The sequence below is a fragment of the Lynx canadensis genome, chromosome X, assembly GCF_007474595.2.
Source record: "Lynx canadensis isolate LIC74 chromosome X, mLynCan4.pri.v2, whole genome shotgun sequence".
Taxonomy (NCBI): Eukaryota; Metazoa; Chordata; class Mammalia; order Carnivora; family Felidae; genus Lynx; species Lynx canadensis.
Genome location: NC_044321.2, coordinates 32,722,313 through 32,740,805, shown reverse-complemented (window position 1 = coordinate 32,740,805; position 18,493 = coordinate 32,722,313). Strand labels below are relative to the sequence as shown.

General features: G+C 40.9%; 2 protein-coding genes across 3 annotated transcripts in view; both read right to left on the bottom strand.

Moving 5' to 3' along the window:
* The window catches only part of LOC115507406 (cytochrome b-245 heavy chain), a 39,139-nt gene extending 21,891 nt beyond the window's left edge, over window positions 1-17,248 (bottom strand). Inside the window, exons 1-3 of one of the 2 annotated variants that reach the window (XM_030305727.2) lie at window positions 17,143-17,248; window positions 9,380-9,475; window positions 7,989-8,099 (exon numbers count right to left, since the gene is read on the bottom strand). In XM_030305727.2, the coding sequence (XP_030161587.1) occupies window positions 7,989-8,099; window positions 9,380-9,475; window positions 17,143-17,202 (267 nt within the window). In that variant the 5' untranslated portion in view covers window positions 17,203-17,248. Of the gene's footprint in view, window positions 1-7,988; window positions 8,100-9,379; window positions 9,476-12,008; window positions 12,139-17,142 lie in introns of those variants that run through there. The other variant, XM_030305728.2, reaches the window with a different exon arrangement.
* Window positions 17,249-17,323: 75 nt separating this feature from the next.
* XK (X-linked Kx blood group) overlaps window positions 17,324-18,493 on the bottom strand; it is an 85,201-nt gene continuing 84,031 nt past the window's right edge. Inside the window, exon 6 of the mRNA XM_030305732.1 lies at window positions 17,324-17,675. Within this exon, the coding sequence (XP_030161592.1) occupies window positions 17,618-17,675 (58 nt within the window). The 3' untranslated portion in view covers window positions 17,324-17,617. The remainder of the gene's footprint in view (window positions 17,676-18,493) is intronic.

Genomic DNA, 18,493 nt, shown 5'->3' with positions numbered 1-18,493 from the left:
TGCCCCAGAATGTATGTGAGCTCTCACGGTCCCACCCTGGGCAGTTAGCAAAGGTTCATCCTCGCGAAGATGTTAACCAGTAACTTAAGTGTTAGTCAGTTGAGAGATTCAAGTGTCAGCTATCCCAGAATACTGGCAAGCTAATAGGATTCTCTCCAAGAGAAAAGGTGTATGCATTTCACATGACCCTGAAAGTCTAATGGGGACACAGACAAGTGAACAGTTCTAGAACAAGTGAATAGTTTGAGAACAACATCCTTCTAAGACATACACTATGGGAGGAGAAAAAATTTTCCACCTGCCTCTGTTGATAAACATCACAAGGAGATATCATTAAACAAATAATAATAGCAAAAATAACAATAGCTAATATTTGTAAAGAGCTTGTGCAAGGAGCTGGTTTAAGTGTTTTATATGCATTTTGACACTTTTCATTCTTACATCAATCCTATCAGGGAGGTACCATTTTTATCACTATATACCAGATTAGGAAAAAAGGCGTAGAGAGGTCACCTTGCCTTAGGTCACATAGTTAATAAGCGGCAGAGCTGGGATTTCAATCCAGAGTATCGGATGCCAGAAGTATCAGTATTCTGATATTTCGTACCTTGCATGATTAGTCTGACATTAAAAATAGTATTTTGGTCAGTACTCTGGCGTAACTGTCCTACTGATGCATGTTAGAAGATGTGGGTGTGAATCTTGATTCAGGTCAATGCCCAAAGTAGAAAAAGAAACACCCTGCTTTATGGTTGAGTCAAAGCTTTGTCCTCCTAGAAACCGGTCAAATGCTCGCTCTGGCTGTTTTGTTCTCAAGTCTAAACGTACTGCCACAGAGATACAAAGAACCTTTTGAGAAGAGCCGAGTGCCAAAGACAATCTTAGGTATTATAAGCATCTGGTTCTAAACACATTCAATTTATTCTAAAGATGTTTAATTTTTGGTTTGCTAATTTTTCAATAAAATTTTCTGATTTTATAGGAAAAGAATGTGGTTGTGTGGAAAATTGTGCTTATTCCACTATCTCTCAGTTAGCTACATCTACAGAGAGCATGGGAACATGACAACAGGTTCTTGGGATCGCAGTGAGGAAGATACTGAGGATTCCAGAGAAAGGAACAAAGAATTCGGTTTTATCAAATGTTTTCTGTGAGCCAGACAGTTTACGCAAAATCATTACCTCATTCAGTGGCAACAAGATAAGGATCATTATCCTCATTTTACAGATAAAAAACCTAAAGCTAAGTCTCACACTGTCTGGGATCCAAGTCTATTTTCTTCAACATTCATACCCTTTTCCACTAAACCAATTGCAAAGATATCGACACTATTTTTCTATGTGTCTAAAGACCCAAGACGAGAATTTTAAGTGTAAGTACTCAGCTGCAAGGTGATCGCAGAAAACAATGTCAGGGGAAGTGAGACTAGGAAGAAAAGGAAACCAGTGAAGGGTATATTAATCAGATCAGCTACCACTATCATATATCATATCATATCATATCATATCATATCATAACATATATCATGTCATCATAGTCTTGCTGATCCGAGGACTCTGAGAGACTGTGTAGAAAATGCCCCAGAGGATTTTTTTTTCCTTTTTTACCCGAGGGATTACAAAGTTTAGGTATTCACCCAACAACTCCTATCTGTCACTGGCTGAGGGCTAGTCCCAAGGCATCAACTCCCTGGCATTTCAGGCTTGCCCCAGGAGAGGCTACAAGAAAATTCTGAGGCAGAGAATGACTGGGGCTTCCAGAAGGCAGCTGCCCCATGAGCTGCAGAACCAGAAGTGGGGAGGGAATATTAGTGGAACACTAACTGTTGCTTGACACAACAGCATCAGCTACGACTAAGAGTCCATTGGTGGAGCTGGGCAGTAACTCGGGCTCTCATAATAAGGGTTTCCTGTTGGAGATCACTTAGTTTACATTTCTGTTAGTGAAAAATTGTTAAAAATTTTTAATGCAATTTTTTAAAATCTTTTTTTAATGTTGATTTATTTTTGAGACAGAGCGCAAGTGGGGGAGGGGCAGAAAGAGAGGGAGACACGGAATCGGAAGCAGGCTCCAGGCTCCGAGCAGTCAGCACAGAGCCCGACGCGGGGCTCGAACTCATGAGCTGTGATATCATGACCTGAGCCGAAGTTGGATGCTCAACAGACTGACCTACCCAGGTGCCCCTTAAAATTTTTTAAAGAATTTTTTGATGCCTATTTACAGTGACCCTACTGGGTCAAGGCGAGGTAAGGAAGGTGTCCTCTCTCTTTTTTTTTAATGTTTATTTTTTTGAGAGAGAGAAGAGGGGAGGGGCAGAGAGAGGGAGACAGAGGGTCTGAAGTGGGCTTTGGGCTGACAGCACAGAGCCCGACACGGGGCCCAAAGTCACAAACCACAAGATCATAGCCTGAGCCAAAGCCAGACGCCCAACTGACTGAGTCACTCAGGCGCCCCTCTTTACAATTTTAAGGAAATATATTTTTCCTGTTTCCCAATCGCTAGGTTCCTCCATAGTATCTTAAAGTCCTCGAGGTAGGCAGAATTCAAAGATGATCCCCAATGACATTATATAATCTCCTCCGTTTGAGTGCAAGTGGGACCTGACCTGTGAATATGATAGGACGTCACTCCTATGAGTTTGTTACATTATATGGCAAAAGGAACTTTGCAGAGGTAATTAAAGTCCCAAGTTGACCTTATGAGAAAGATTATCTGGATGGGCCTGAACCAATCTCATGACCCTTTAAATCTGGGTCTAGAACACAGAGACTGAAGAATTCAGAGATTCAAGGCACAAGAAGTATTTGGTGCAAAGTTGCCAGCTTGAACATGGAGGGGGGGCCACATGGCAAGGGATACAGGGACATTTAGGATCTGTGACCAGCCCCTGAATGACTGTCAGCAAGGAAACAGGAACCTCAGTCCCACAACTGCAAGGAACTATATTTTGCCAACAAGAATGAGCTGGGAAGATTTCAACCCAGAGTTTCCATTTGAGAAGTCAACCCAGTAGGCACCTTGGCTTCTGCCTTGTGATATGCTGAGTGGAGAACCCAACCACCTGCAGACCTGCAGGGTGCTGAACTTCTCATCTACAGAACTGTGAGCTGATAAATGGCGGTTGTGTTAAGCCACTGAATTTGTGGACATTTGTCACATAGTAAGAGATAATTACTATAGCCCTTACTGGGGTGATGGCAGACAAATTGGAGTCCTAAGACAGAGAGAATGGCAATTAGCGGGATCAGAAACCAGTACTGAATTACATTTCAGAGAGCAAGTTTTGCCATCTGATATACCCATTTTGGATCTCTGCTCTAACACCTAGCTATGTGACATTGAATAATACGCTCAGTTTCTAACTTCCTTGCCTATATATTTATCGTAGTTCTTTCCCCATAGATCTGTTTCATAGATTCACTGAGAAGTGCTTTATAAATATTTGAGGGTTTTCTTGTATCATGATTTAACTTTTCAGTGAGTAGGGCTTGGCTCCCCAGCTGTGGAGTAAGCTTCCTATATACAGAGCAATATATCATATACTGTAAAAAAAAATCCCTTGGTAATTATTTGGTTAAATGAATTACATTTTCACTAGTCTAGAACCTAAGATGATTATTATAAACCTATAGAGAGGTATTTACCCACATGTCTATACTTGCCATGCTGCTTGCTTTTCTTCTTCCTGACAAATTATTTTGAAACTTTTGGGGGAAAATGCACTGGCTCCTGCATGCTGAAGTGGAAGAAAAGGAAAGTAGTTTTGAAGTGGCCTCTACAGTGTCTCTACAGAGTTCTACCTTTATCATCATCAATATAGATCATGAGAAATCTGCAACCATAGATTCTCATGCCCCCTATCAGCTTGAGCATCTGACTGTTACAGAAAATGAAATTGAATGCCAGAACAATGCAGAAATGTGCTTGGGAGATAAAAAGGTCCATTCGGTAATAGTCTGATCTTAATAGGTAGTGTTTTTTTTTAAAAAAAGCTAGTTAATAAAGGGGTGCCTGGGTGGCTCGACAGGTTACGTGAAAGACTCTTGATTTTGGCTCAGGTCAGGATCTCACGGTTCATGGGACTGAGCCCTGCATCGGGCTCTGTGCTGACATTGCAGAGCCTGCTTGGGATTCTCTGTCTCTCTCCCTCTCTCTCTGCCCTTCCCCCATTCATGCTGTCTCTGACTCTCTCAAAATAAATAAACTTATAAATTCTTTTTTTAATTTAAAAAGCTAGTTAATATGAAACATGTACATCTCATGAAAGGAAAAACAGAGGCCATTAGTCACTAATGGGCCAGGACAGGAATGGGTCTCACCAAGGCACCAATCCCTAATTTTCCCAAGTTACCCTCTATGGTATCTCAGGATGGCAAAAAAAAAAAAAAAATCCCAAGGAAAAACCACAAGACATGCTTATATGGGGCTTCCAGATACAATTTCTTACCGTTTGTGAAAAGGGAGCAAGGCGGTTGGTTGGTGGGGTGAGAAGGAAGGGCTTTGCTGCCTGTGACTGCCCAGGGCTTTTTTGTCCCTCCTCGTTACAAAGATATCATTCTTATTCTTTTGAGTCACTTCTGAATTATCACCAGCCACCTCCTAATTACCCAAGCTGCCGTCATGTCCCGTGGCTTCCTCACTGAACTACCTCTTGGCCTTTTGCCATTGACTTCTAAAGGGAAGTTTCTCTTCTGTTACTGTCACCTAGAGCCTTGCCCGATCTCACTAAGCTAACATTCAAGTGTAAGGGAGATCACTGAGTCATCTCAGCAGATTTCTATGCTCCATTCTAACTTTAAGAGAGAAAAAAAATTTAAGTGAGAAATGGAACTAAAAAGAAGTGCATGTTTAATGGGGTATAACATGAGTTTCTCTAACTTGACGGCTACGGAAACATAAAAGTTCTATTTTGTGTACACCTGGTCCTACCACACATGCCATGAACTCAACTCACCTAAATTAGACGTTTATGTGAAATTTGGGAGAAATTACAAAAGCCAGCCTTGAGTCTACAGAACTCAGGCAAAGGAGCTGACACTAATGTCCAGTAGGATGGTGGCAGTAGCATATGTAATAAATAAGAACATCACTGTTTCTAACTTTGAAATCACGTGTTTATTCTCTTTCATAAAACTCTAAGCTCCTTGAGCTCATGGCTCATTCATATCCTACTCTTTACTCACCATGTGTCCCCAGTGCTTAGAATATAGCTGGCACTTAACAAATATTTGTTGACTGACAAGTCAGCAGTTGACAGGCTTGGTCAATTACTATATACTTTTAGAGTATATATTACTCTATTATTTAATATATATTAAATATTATTAACATATTAATATATTAATAAACAATTATTATAATCATGAAATTTTATTTATTTTTATAAATAAATTTATTTATTAAATAATTAACAAATATATTAAATATTATTAGTATATTAAATATTACTCTATTTCTTTTCTTTTTTTTCAATATATGAAATATATTGTCAAATTGGTTTCCATACAACACCCAGTGCTCATCCCAAAAGGTGCCCTCCTCAGTACCCATCACCCACCCTCCCCTCACTCCCACCCCCCATCAACCCTCAGTTTGTTCTCAGTTTTTAACGGTCTCTTATGCTTTGGCTCTCTCCTACTCTAACCTCTTTTTTTTTTCCTTCCCCTCCCCCATGGGTTTCTGTTAAGTTTCTCAGGATCCACATAAGAGTGAAACCATATGGTATCTGTCTTTCTCTGTATGGCTTATTTCACTTAGCATCACACTCTCCAGTTCCATCCATGTTGCTACAAAGGGCCATATTTCATTCTTTCTCATTGCCACGTAGTACTCCATTGTGTATATAAACCACAATTTCTTTATCCATTCGTCAGTTGATGGACATTTAGGCTCTTTCCATAATTTGGCTATTGTTGAGAGTGCTGCTATATACTTTTATATATACTTTTATATATACTTTTAGAAGACCCTCATGATGATCTTCCCTCCTGGACCACAAGAAGCCCAAATGCAGCCATTATGACATGTGCTTTTCATGGGTCATGGCCGTTCAATGGCAGTGCAATTTGGGCCTGTGAGGTAACAAGGATTTCTTAATGGGCCTTCCTGGTGAAAACTTTGCCTGTTTCTCAGGATTTACTTCCTGTAAATAGAGAGTATTCAAACGGGGCTAAGAGGAAGGCTACAAAAATGAATCGTGCCTTCCTAAAAACAAAAAGTTACAGTGCATGAGTTTCATTTAGCAAATGTTCACTGGGTACCTACAATACACCAAGCACTGTAGTTTTTAGGTGGCTCATTGATAGAACTTGAAATCAAATGGAATTTGACCTTTGTGATTGAGAATATTATTTAGAAATCCTTGTAATCAGGGGCGCCTGGGTGGCTCAGCTGGTTGAGTGTCTGACTCTCACGGTTTGTGAGTTTGAGCCCCATGTTGGGCTCTGTGCTGACAGCTTGGAGCCTGGAGCCCGCTTCTGATTCTGTGTCTCCCTCTCTCTGTGCCCCTCTCCTGCTTGTGCTCTGTCTCTCTCTCTCCCTCTCTCTCTCAAAATAAATAAACATTAAAAAAATAAAAAACAAAGAAACCCTTGTAATCGATGTCTACTGTTAGCTGTGTCCTGCTCATCTTATATTTATAAATCAACCAGCAAATTTAGTAAGACTAGGAAAAACAAGGCAGAATTCAAGGCAAATTCTACTTGTTATCGACAGTTTAGATCACTTTCCTTCCCCCAAATATTCCGTGATTGCCAAATTAAGTATTAACTTCTCAGCTATACATTTAACGTCCTAGTTTACCAGCAAAGCCCCAGCTCTCCTCTGCTGCCTTACCTCAGACACCTGCCCTTTACAATCCCTACATCCCCATCAAAGTGGATTGCTCCCTGGTCTCTTCTATAAATTATCTCTACCTAAGAGATTTTTTAAAGCTAGTTAATATAAAACATAGACATTTTATTAAGAAGAAAGACAGAGGCTATTAGTTACTAATGATCCAGTAGAATGGGTCCCACCAAGACGTCAATCCCTAACTTTTCCTAGCTACACTGTTTGGTGTGGCCAGGAATAGCCAACAAATCCAAAGAGAAGCCACATGTCATGCTTATATGGGGCTTTCAAGAATATAATTTCCTCACTATTTTCTGTGCTTTGGCCCATTCCATTTTCTCCATGCAGGATGTCTTTCTCTCTCATTTACATCTCCTAGTGCTTATTTTATCCCTATATGCCCATATTTGTTGCCATCTTTACCAAATAAATATAGCCCCTTACATCTAATGTTTTGTGGAACCCATAATATTTTGCTTTGTATCATATTTATTTGAGTACACAGATCTAAGTAGATTATAAGTGCCTTGTTTCTAATCTTTGTATAATAATAATAATAATAAATTCACATAACATTTTATAGGTTACACAGTTTATTCTTACATAATCTTTTCTTTCTTCTAGCATAGTACATTTAGGGGCTCGCAAACTTGTCGAAGTGAGGGTTAAAAAAACTCCCTGAGCATTTAGAAAGCTCTGAACTCCTCAATTCCATGGACTTGACACCTCTTAGTCGCCCTCATTATACTCATCACTCATTGATTCCATCTGCCTGGGACGCTATCCACAAAGAGATTTTCTCTGACTTAAAAATTTTGAAAAACATGGCACTGTAAGATCAATTCCCAAATCCCATGTCAGCATCACAAAGCCCGTAATATGTTACAGATGTCTGGTGTGTGTGTGTATGTGTGTGCACACATGCGCAAGTGTTTTATTGCTCTTCTTGAGGTGTAGGTGGTGGGTTGTTGTTTTTACGTCTATTCCAAGTTAAATGGCTGTCCTAGGGAGCTCCATCAACAATGAATATACAAATAAAATGGAGAATCAGGCATGGCTTGGCTCATGCATATTGTACAGAGGTTGGAATCCTCACAAACCATTAGTTTGCTTTTCTTCAAACTTCAAAATTCAACTTTGTAAATGTTTGCTCTTACCGCACTGGAACCCCTGAGGAAGGAGAGCAGATTTCGACAGACTGGCAGCAGAATCAGCATGCAGTTGAAATTCAGGCAGGCTGCAGGGGCCCTGGCCAATGGCAGTGCGATCTGGAAGATGCAGGATAGGGAGTGGGGAAAGGTATCAGATTATCTGAGGAGGAAGGTCCTTCAGAGCTAAGAGTTTACCTTTAGGGCCTGCTGGGATCCTTTGTTTTAATCTGGCCCTTCTCTCCCACCCCAACATTTTACTATGAACATTTTCAAACATAAAGAGAATTTGAAGTAATTTCACAATGACTGCCTGTTTACCCAACTCCCAGATTCCACTATCACATATCTATCCATCCATCTACCCACCCCTCTGTCTATCCATCAACACAGCTTACTTTTGATGCATTTCAAAGTAAGTAGCAGACATCACTTTCCCCTGAGTACTTAAGCATGTGTGTCATTAATTAGGGTTCAGTATAGAAACTGGGGCTTTCTAAAGATTTTCTTGGCACTTAGACTCACTTCAGAAGTAACCTCGGTTGGTATGTTGTAATGCTTTGGCATTATAATTGTTCTTTGTGATGCCTAAATAAGTTGCCTATTTTGGAGAGGGAAGAAAAGGGAAATCCTCCTCCTCAGTATCAATGTGAATAAGTTAACAATAGCTATAATAGCGTAGTATGATTATGTATTATAATTATTTATACAAGTGATATATAATACATATTATCATTAGTATTAAGTAATGAATTCATGGTTTCAGCATGATATAAGAAATGATTTCCTGTGGGGGCAGCTGTGATCGTAATTATCTTCATGTGTCATGAAGCAGAACCCTGGCAGATCAAGGAAATCAAGAATGCCAGTGGATCCAAGGAAAGATGGGGGCCTTCCTCTGCTGGCCTAGTCAGTGAAAGCGACCTTTGGGCAAGTTCCTCAAAGTCTGCATCTGTAGGGAGAGGCTTATTTCCTGAAGACAATTTCACAACATGCTACCAGGCCCAGGGCTCTCCATGCACAAAAGTGTCAGGAATCAGATGATTTAAAGAACACGGGAAGACTCACTTGTCCCACCCATGTCACCCTTGGATTGATCTCTCCAACCTTGCCTGCCACGCCAGAGTTGGTATTAGATTTCTTCTTTAAACTAAACAGTGGCACAGTAGTCCTTGGGAGGGAAGGGATGCCACTGGGACTCTCTGACACACTTTTTGTTTCTCCCACGCTGGAAGGCCTAAAGCTTCTTGCCCAGGTGGTTGCAATGGAGGGGGCAATGCTGATGGTGCTGTTCGAGTAGGTCAGAACATTTATTTAAAGTGTTGAAAGGAATATGAACCAGAATCTTTGATTAGAAACGTGAGCCAGTCAATATTGCATGAGATGGGACTTATACTTACCCCCAGAAGTTTTTGAGTGTAAAAGAATGTCCTTCTCAACGCATAGATTCTGTAGTACCAGACAAAGAGGAAGACGTTCATCCCCAGCCATATTAGCTGCACAAAGAGAAATAGTTGCATAAAGATTCCGCATTTCACTGGGCAGATTTCACATAAGATCAGTGTCAGACCAGGGTCAGGGCTTCCCCAAGTCTAGCCTTCAACAAAGGTGGTTAGAAAGCTGGGTGTAGCCAGCTGAAAGCCAGCTCTTGCCCACAACAGTGCCTCTACACCTTGTAATTGACCTTTCCACTTTGTCTTGTTACCCATGATTGTTTTACTACTGGCCAGTACACCAGGTTGTTATCAATCTATCTCCCCTCTGTTCTTCTGCCTCCTCTTTTCTTCTTAGCTTTAGACAGATAGATAATGGCAGGTGAGTCTTCTCAAAAAAAGAAGGGAAAGGAAGATGTTACTGTGCTGTCCCCCGCATCGGTAAGACGTCGTGTTCTACTCTCACGGGTGCCTCCCTCCCCCACACGGTATCCCAACCCCCAGCTAGTGAGAGTCACATCAGCTAAAATGTGGAGTCTTTAATTCTGTTTGGTAAGTTTTGCCAAACTTTTTTCAACGTTTATTTATTTTTGGGACAGAGAGAGACAGAGCATGAACGGGGGAGGGGCCGAGAGAGAGGGAGACACAGAATCGGAAACAGGCTCCAGGCTCTGAGCCATCAGCCCAGAGCCCGACGCGGGGCTCGAACTCACGGACCGCGAGATCGTGACCTGGCTGAAGTCGGACGCTTAACCGACTGCGCCACCCAGGCGCCCCGAGTTTTGCCAAACTTTTGAAAGAGGGAATATTAAGCATCAATGAGGGGGTGAGGGGCATGGGATTTTTTTTTAAGAGGATGGAACTAGAGGGTATTATGCTAAATGAAATAAGTCAGTCAGAGAAAGACAGATATCATATGACTTCACTCATACGTGGAATCTGAGGAACACAACAGATGACCATAGGGGAAGGAAAAGAAAAATAAGATAAAAACAGAGAGGGAGGCAAACTATAAGAGACTCTTAAATACAGAGAATAAACTAAGGGCTGCTGGAGGGGGCAGTAGGTGGGGGGATGGGTTAAATGGGTGACAGGCATTAAGGAGGGCATTTTTGGGGATGAAAAAGGAAAAAAAAAGAGACCCTTCTACATTTTGACTGCTCATTTCATCCCAAGAACTGACTACATGGTAACACTGCCCAGTCCTCTACCTTCAGCTCTATAGTGATCTTTTCTTACCTGTGCTTTGACGCTATTAAATGTCCATAGGTGCTTGAGAACAATCTCTCTTTAAGAAGAACGTACTAAAACAATTTCTCCATTACCTAACCTTGTCATTCTTACTCTTGCTTTCCAAGCTGTGTCTTTATTTTCAGGTGTATGAGTGTGTAATTTAGAAGGAGGCCATCTCCTGGGGAAAACTCTGGTAGGAACTAAAAGTATAAACATGAACTTGGTTTCTGTAGGAGTAATCTGTTCTTAAAATGGTGGTAAGAAATCAAGTTAACAGGTCTGAGTCCTCAGAAGAATTCTATATTGCATTAGAACGTTGGTTTGGCCTAATTGTTTGACGTGATATTTCTTGTTTTTACTTTATTTATGCCACTAATTCCTCTCTGTGTGTACAACTCAAAGACTCAGTATTTACTTCATGAAAAATTCTTTCAAAAATTCCAGTCGTAGGTGTTCTTTTTAACATCTATATAATACTTCCATTGGCTATTTGGAAAGGCTATTTATATATCGCTTCTCGGCCTTTTGGCTAAGATCAAGTGGAAAGGCTATCTATAAATCACATTTCTGTCTTCCCAATTGCCCGTGATTGTTTTTCCGAGACTGCCAGCTTAAAATAATAGTTCATCTTTGTTATGTTAAAAAACTAAAGAGATTAACATGCCTATTTGAAAATTAGCCATATCCTCACCTACAAAAATTGTTTCTCGAGATGGATTATATTGATTTATATATATAATATATATCGTATATCCACTGTATATATGAGTCTAGTTTATTTCAATTACTTTCTCTTGAATTTTTATAAACCTCGTAAACAGCTCAAGTTTACATCAGAGAGAAAAAGTGCTTTTTAAAAAAAGAAAGTTGAGACCTTCAATTATTTTTGGTGTAATTACTGAATAAAGGCCAATTTTCCATACATGAGCCAGTCTTGTACCTGTTATTTGGAAAATGGTGTAAAATTACGATTACCCATTTTTAAGTGGTATAAACACATAAAAAGTAGAGAAATTTGCCTCTGAGTAAATACCAATAAACAACTTAGACTCGGAGATCATTAGCATGAAATGTCTTCTACTCCCTCAGTGAGATGCTGGCTAATTTAGTACTCCCAAAGACTCAAGAAATAAAGTAGGTGAAGTGAGCCCCCAGATACATTCTTTCCATTAATAAGTTTGGAAGAATGCACTCAGTCCGGCTTATGGCTTACAGATTAGAAGTATGTTCACACAGTAAATTAGTTTCAACACAATTTCTCAGAGAAACAAGACAAAGAAACAAAAAGTTTTGCCCTATTTCATTTTCCGAGAGAACCCAGACAAGTTCGAGAACTTCTCATTTGTCTCTCATGGGTACTTACAATGACAAAGATGGAGAGTCCCTCATTTTCGACCCAGTTCCCCATGGTGACAGAGGATCAATGCTTTGTGTGTCTGCCCTTCTTCTCTGCTCTGCTTCTTCTTCCCATGAGGAAATGAAAACAGCAGCCTTGGGGCAATCAGTTTCCTTTTCTATTATCAGAAATTAGCTAATCATTGGTCAACTGAAAATCTTGTTTCCATAAGAACTTTAAATCTTTAAACCACAAGAAAAAAAAAAAAACACTGCAGAAAAGGGGTCTGTAATAATCCAGTCATAACTAAATATAGTAGGAAACGAAACCAATTTCCACAACTGAGAGACAAATATCAGTCCAATGATGGTACAGATTTTACACACGGAATTAACTTTTTGACAACTAGTTATCAAGTAGCAATTTTTAACAAGCCCTGACTCTGTGCTGGGTAAAAATCATTAAATATCTTTTGACAGGCTGAGCAGCATTTTACAGTCTCATTGAGAAGAATAATAACAATAATGATGGTTGATGTTTATAGCATACTTACATCGTGCCAATTTTCTAAGACATATATGTGTATGTGTGCATACACATATATACACACATACATATATAGACAAACATATATGTACATATGAATTGATACATACGTGTGTGTAAACACAGACCCCCCCCACACACATATAATTCAATATGCAAATAAATTCACTTGATTATAACATTTCAATCCCTATAAAAAAGTAGTTTCTTTTTTTTAAGATTTTATTTTTAAGTAATCTCTACACCCAACGTGGGGTTCAAACTCAACCTGGAGATCCAGCATCACACCCTCTACCGACTGAGCCAGCCAGGAGCCCCTAAAGTAGTTTCTATTCGTATAAGTACACTTACAGCTGAGGAAACTGAGACCCAGAGCAGTTAACTTACTTGGCCAAGGTCGTGCAATTAGGAAATAGTAAAGTTGGGATTTGCAATCCAAGCAATTTGGCAACACTTCTAACCAGATACCAGAAAAAAAAAAAAAAAAAAGCCTAACTCTGTCAACCTCATCCCACATCATACCAAATACAAATACAGGAAGTAAAAATATAACAAATATAGCAAAACGTTTGGGTGACTATAGTATTCCTAGGCAGACACGGCATCCTGCAGGCTAGCTATGTAAATAGGGTCAAAACAAAGGTGTATCAGATGGGGCAGATGCCAAAAGCCAGATTTAGCATTTTTCCTGACTACTACTCTGTCTTCAGGACACGAAAGAGACAGGAGGGTAGGGTGGTAACCCCAGTATGAGATCAAAGCTGACCAACGGCACAAAGGTGGTTGTACGACAGCTAGAGTTAATGAAGAGGTAAAAGCAGAAATAGCAGGAGGCATACGGGAGTGAGAGGAACCAAAAGAGAAGCACAACCCGCTGTGGTTGTTTATTTATGAACCACTTGAGACAGCCTACAGAATTGTGACCATTAGTGAAGTAACATTATTTTTCACTTAATACTGAAGGAAAGGTATTAAACTGTGACCTTTTCCACTGCTCTTGGATCATGAGTAACCCACGTAAAGGACAGACGGCTGCATGATTCCATTGCCCACAGAGGTGGATTCAAAGAGACACGGTTAGACAACCCCAACACGGGCCACTTCTTTGCTTCTTTGCTCTGAGATGTATTCCCTACCCTTTCCTTGCTCTGCTCCATTTCAGGGAGCAATTCAGAATTCTATCTGCTGGGCTCCTTGGCCCTCTGGCTTCCGGTGTGGTCGGCCAAACGGGAGGATGAGGAGCAGGAGAGAAGCCAAAGTGTTTTTCCCACCAGCTTTCTGCTTCAAGTGGCATCTCTGAAGTCGCTGCATTTCCATGAAGGCTCTGGCTGCTACCAGTCAGCCTTTCCCTCTATGGCATGAGCTCCTGCTGGCCATCGCCACCATAGTTTTAGCCTGCCAGATGGCCCTGGCTTCTGGGCTTGAGTTATACCACCTCCTTCCGGTGTCCCTCCAACACTGAGGGTGGTAACCACTTCCTGTAGATGTTAATCTCTATGTTGCCTCCACACCCATGTTGGGATTCTGCAGTTTCCCATCATCCATGTAACAAATTCCTGGTATGAAATTCCCTGCGTTAAAATGTGGTGGTTTGTTTTTCTGACTGGACTTTGCCTGAGACAAAAAAAAAATGTAATTCAGGCGTGTACTCTTTTACTCATGTAATTAAAGAGGTGAGGCAATGAGGAATAAGCTGTTTAAACACCTGCTCTCCCCCTCTCTGCCTCTCTCAGACTCCTCCACCGGGTGTCTGTAGCTCCATCATGCTCTTTGAAACTTATCAAAATCTTCTCCTCTCTACTCTTTCCCCTTTTCTCTTTCCCAGCCTGCTGGTTCGCCTTCCTTTATCCCATCTGAATCTTCAAGTTTCTCCCACATTTTCTCATCTACCTCCTGATGCCTGTGCTCTGCTGGGGAAGCAATGCGAAGGGGACCATGAATATTCATATACCAGGAAATGATGTTCTTTGTTTCACATAAACCTGTTTCTTGAACGTTTTCCAACTCCCTTCCTCTCCCTCCACAATTTGAGAGAAAATTCAAAAGAGAAAGAATATTTTCCATGGGTAATCAACCATTCCCTCCTATTGCTTTTTTCCCCCTTATTCAGTTTCACAGCTGGAAGAAGAGAGATCAGTTGCAAAAAAAAAAAAAAAAAAAGAGAGAGACAGAGAAAGAGAGAGTAAAAGCTTTCCTTTATGGAAAGTACCTTCTCTTTTAAGAACATTGTTCAAGTAAATTGTAATGTGCTCCACTCTTGGAAATATGGAGGGTTTGATAAAGAAGCAACAGGTAATGGTTGCCTGGGATTGACTGGATACTGAGAATAAAGAAAATTGAGCCTCTGTATCTTCTCCCAGCCACTTTAGCTTCCACTGTCTCCTAAGCTCTTAGTGTCAAGCCAGAGTGTGGTGAATACAAGGAAGTACTCACCCTCCCAGTAGTCATGAGTAACGCCCTCAGATGCGACTGAAATCCTAGACACCTCTTGCTGAGACAAAAAAGGAGATAAGCAGACCCAGTCTCTAGGAAATTCCCTAGCTGTGCATCCTGAGTATAAATCCTTCTTGATTTTTCAAATTAAATTAGGCTAATAAATTAGGCTCCTAATTTATTCCAAGAAGGATATGTGAAATTGCTGAAGAAAGGGAGGTGTGGTACCACGCCAAGATTCCCAATGCGTTTTGCTCCTGGTGATGATGAGAAATGGATTTCTGTTCCTTTTCTCTCTGCTGTGTATGCTATTCTTTTGAGAACTGCCATGCTCCTACTCTGTATGCTTCTATGAGTTATGTGGCCCCACTTTCCTTGCCTAATAAGGATGACCGAAGGGGGGACTTCATCTTCCTGGACACAGTGTATGTCACATGGGGTGGGCACTTGACCCAAAGAAGGGTCAGGAGGGAATTGTTAGGGACTCGGGAGCAGAGAAAGTGAAGCTTTTCTATCCTTGTGAATGATGTATGCTGGCTGCTGCCATAGACTATCTCTACTATTTTGGGCTAAGAAGTTGACTAAGAATTATGCCAAAACAAACAAAATCAAATCAGAAGCTAGGGAAGGATGGAGAAGTTTGGAGGCAGATATGATGACAATGTTTGAATTCCCAGGTCAGACCTGCCTGAGACACCTGGACATCTTAGTTATTCTTATAGATTGGGTTTCCTGGCATGGAGCTTAGTGTTCAGGAGTTTAATTACAGAGTTTCTTTGGAGGTAAACACCCATGGAAAGGAAGGAAAAATAAGAATGCTGGAGGGGGCAGATGGGGAAGTTGAATTATCAGTGTGTGGTCACAATAAGGTCTCAGCAACCCTGTGGAGAGATCTGAAACTGGAATGACTCAGAATGCTTTTGGACAAGATGGCTCTCTTCACTGAAACAGTCAGTGTTGTATATGCTGACGGCAAGAGAGCTAACCTTTTGTTCCTGAAGTTCAACCTGGTGGCCATGTTATAGTATTCAACCCAGTTACATAAGCCATTAATTCCCACCACTACCACCTCCTGCTTTTATTTATTTATTTATTTTTTATTTTAACGTTTTTATTTATTTTTGAGAGAAGGAGAGACAGAGCATGAGCACAGAGGAGCAGAGAGGCAGACTCTAGGCTCTGAACTGTCAGCATGGAGCCTGACGTGGGGCTGGAACTCGTGAACTGCGAGATCATGACCTAATCCAAAGTTGGACAGATAAAAATGACTTTTTTTTTCAATATATGAAATTTATTGTCAAATTGGTTTCCATACAACACCCAGTGCTCATCCCAAAAGGTGCCCTCCTCAATACCCATCACCCACCCTCCCCTCCCCCCCACCCCCCATCAACCCTCAGTTTGTTCTCAGTTTTTAAGAGTCTCTGATGCCTTCCACTTCCTGCTTTTAAAAAACAGTTTACGCACACCTACAAGGCTGTCTACTAAAGCATGGTGTAATGAAACCCTCTTTTACTCCATAACCATAATCTCAAAGGTAAGTGAAAGTTGAATACAGCTGCTAGAATGGGATCCAGATGTTCTATCTCATCTGAGGGAGAAAATAACAGAAGAGACATTCAGGGAGTGATATAGGTCATTAAAGGCATTGCAGACATGCTATTAGCTGGCATTTCATTTAATAGAAAGCTAAAGTGTCTAGTGATGAAGACTAAATTTTTAAAAAATGTTTATTTATTTATTTTTGAGAAAGAGAGAGAGTGCATGTGCAAGCAGGGAGGAGCAGACAGAGAGGGAGAAAGAGAATCCCAAGCAGGCTCTGTGCTGTCAGTGCAGAGCCTGATGCGGGGCTCGATCTCATGAACCATGAGATCATGACCTGAGCTGAAATCAAGAGTCGGACACCCAACTGACTGAGTCACCCAGGTGCCCTGAAGATTTATATTTTTAACTCTTTATTAAAATGTGATTTGCATACATTAATTATTCAGAATAAGGAAGAAAATGAGGAAAGATCACATATATTCTCTCACTAAGCATTGATTTGGATTGAAAACTTTTCAGTATGCCTTCTGTAGTAAATTGATGATTGTCTTTCTTGAAAAAAATCAATTTTTACAGACTTATTTTAACAATAGCTTCAAAAGCATTTTATATGTGTCAAATGCCTTATGTGATTTACCTCATTTATTTTAAAAATGTTCATATCCATTTGTAGTAGGATGAATAGTGGTCCTCCCATCAAAGATATTTAGGTACTTGTAGGTTCACAACCCTCTCGGAGCTTTTCTGATATAATCTGAAAGTAGCCCCTGTATGCAGAGGGCAGGACAAGACCGAAGAAAGAGGCAGTCCTCACCATGTCAGTAGGTGGGATTTTAATAATAAGCAAAGGGAACTTCCATATGAGGCTTGTCTTGGGTGGCAGCATGATGAATAGATTCCCATACTTGTCCTCCAAATCTTAAAAGTTTATATAAAGAGACCCTAACTGGGTTCAGTCACGTATACTGTGCAGGTGTTTTCAACATTACATCACCATCTCAAGGCTTTGTCTTTGGAGCAGACTCTGGGAGCAGGAAAAGCAGGTGGAACCCACAGTCCAAGGACAGAGCAGGAGGTGAGGAGCCTCTGAGTGCCCAGGTTCAGCTCATCGGTCAATTAGCAGTCACGTCTTTTTTGATCACGTTCTCCAACAGTACAAATCCTTGGAACCTGTGAATATATTACCATACGTGGTAAAAAGGACTTTGTAGATTTGATTAAAGACTGAGATGGGGAAATTAGCATATATTATTCTGGGTGGGCCCAATGTAATCATAGGGGTCCCTATTGGAGGGAGGCAGGAGGCTCAGAGGCATAGATAGAGGATGTGAGAAATGAATCAGAGACCAGAGAGAAGATGCTATGCTTGCCATCAGCCAAGGAATGCAGCTCCAGAATCTGTAAAAGGCAGGAAAATGGATTCTCCTCTAGAGTTTCTAGAAGGAATACAGGGCTGCCGACACCGTGCTTTGAGCCCAGTGAAACTGATTTTAGACTTCTGACCTCCAGAACTGTAAGAAAACAAATCTGTGCTCTTGTGAGCCAGGTGGCTTTTGGTAATTTGTTGTAGCAGCAGCAGGAAACTCTCACATCATTTTACAGATGAGAGAGGAGAGCACTGGGGAGATGAGTTGCTTGCCCAGAGTCATGTGGCTACTTGGTGCCAGAGCTGAGATGTAAATCTGAGAAGGCTGTTGCACTGCTTCTTATTTCAGCCACCAAAAGCATTTTGTAAAGCCTGGGCTTCATCATAAATAATAAAATCATTTCATGAGTATCAGCTGCCAACCCAAAACCCCGACTTGAACTCTGCTCTCCTGCTTTTGTTTGCAACACGTAACATGACTGTTTGTCACAAGACTGATAGAATAGTCATTGGTTTCTAGTCCCCTTCTGACAGCCTGGATGTCACTGACAGGTTCGTGGAGGAACCACACGTATACAGAACTAAGCCTGAGGTTTGTTGACCAACAAGCGTAAGGTCCCTA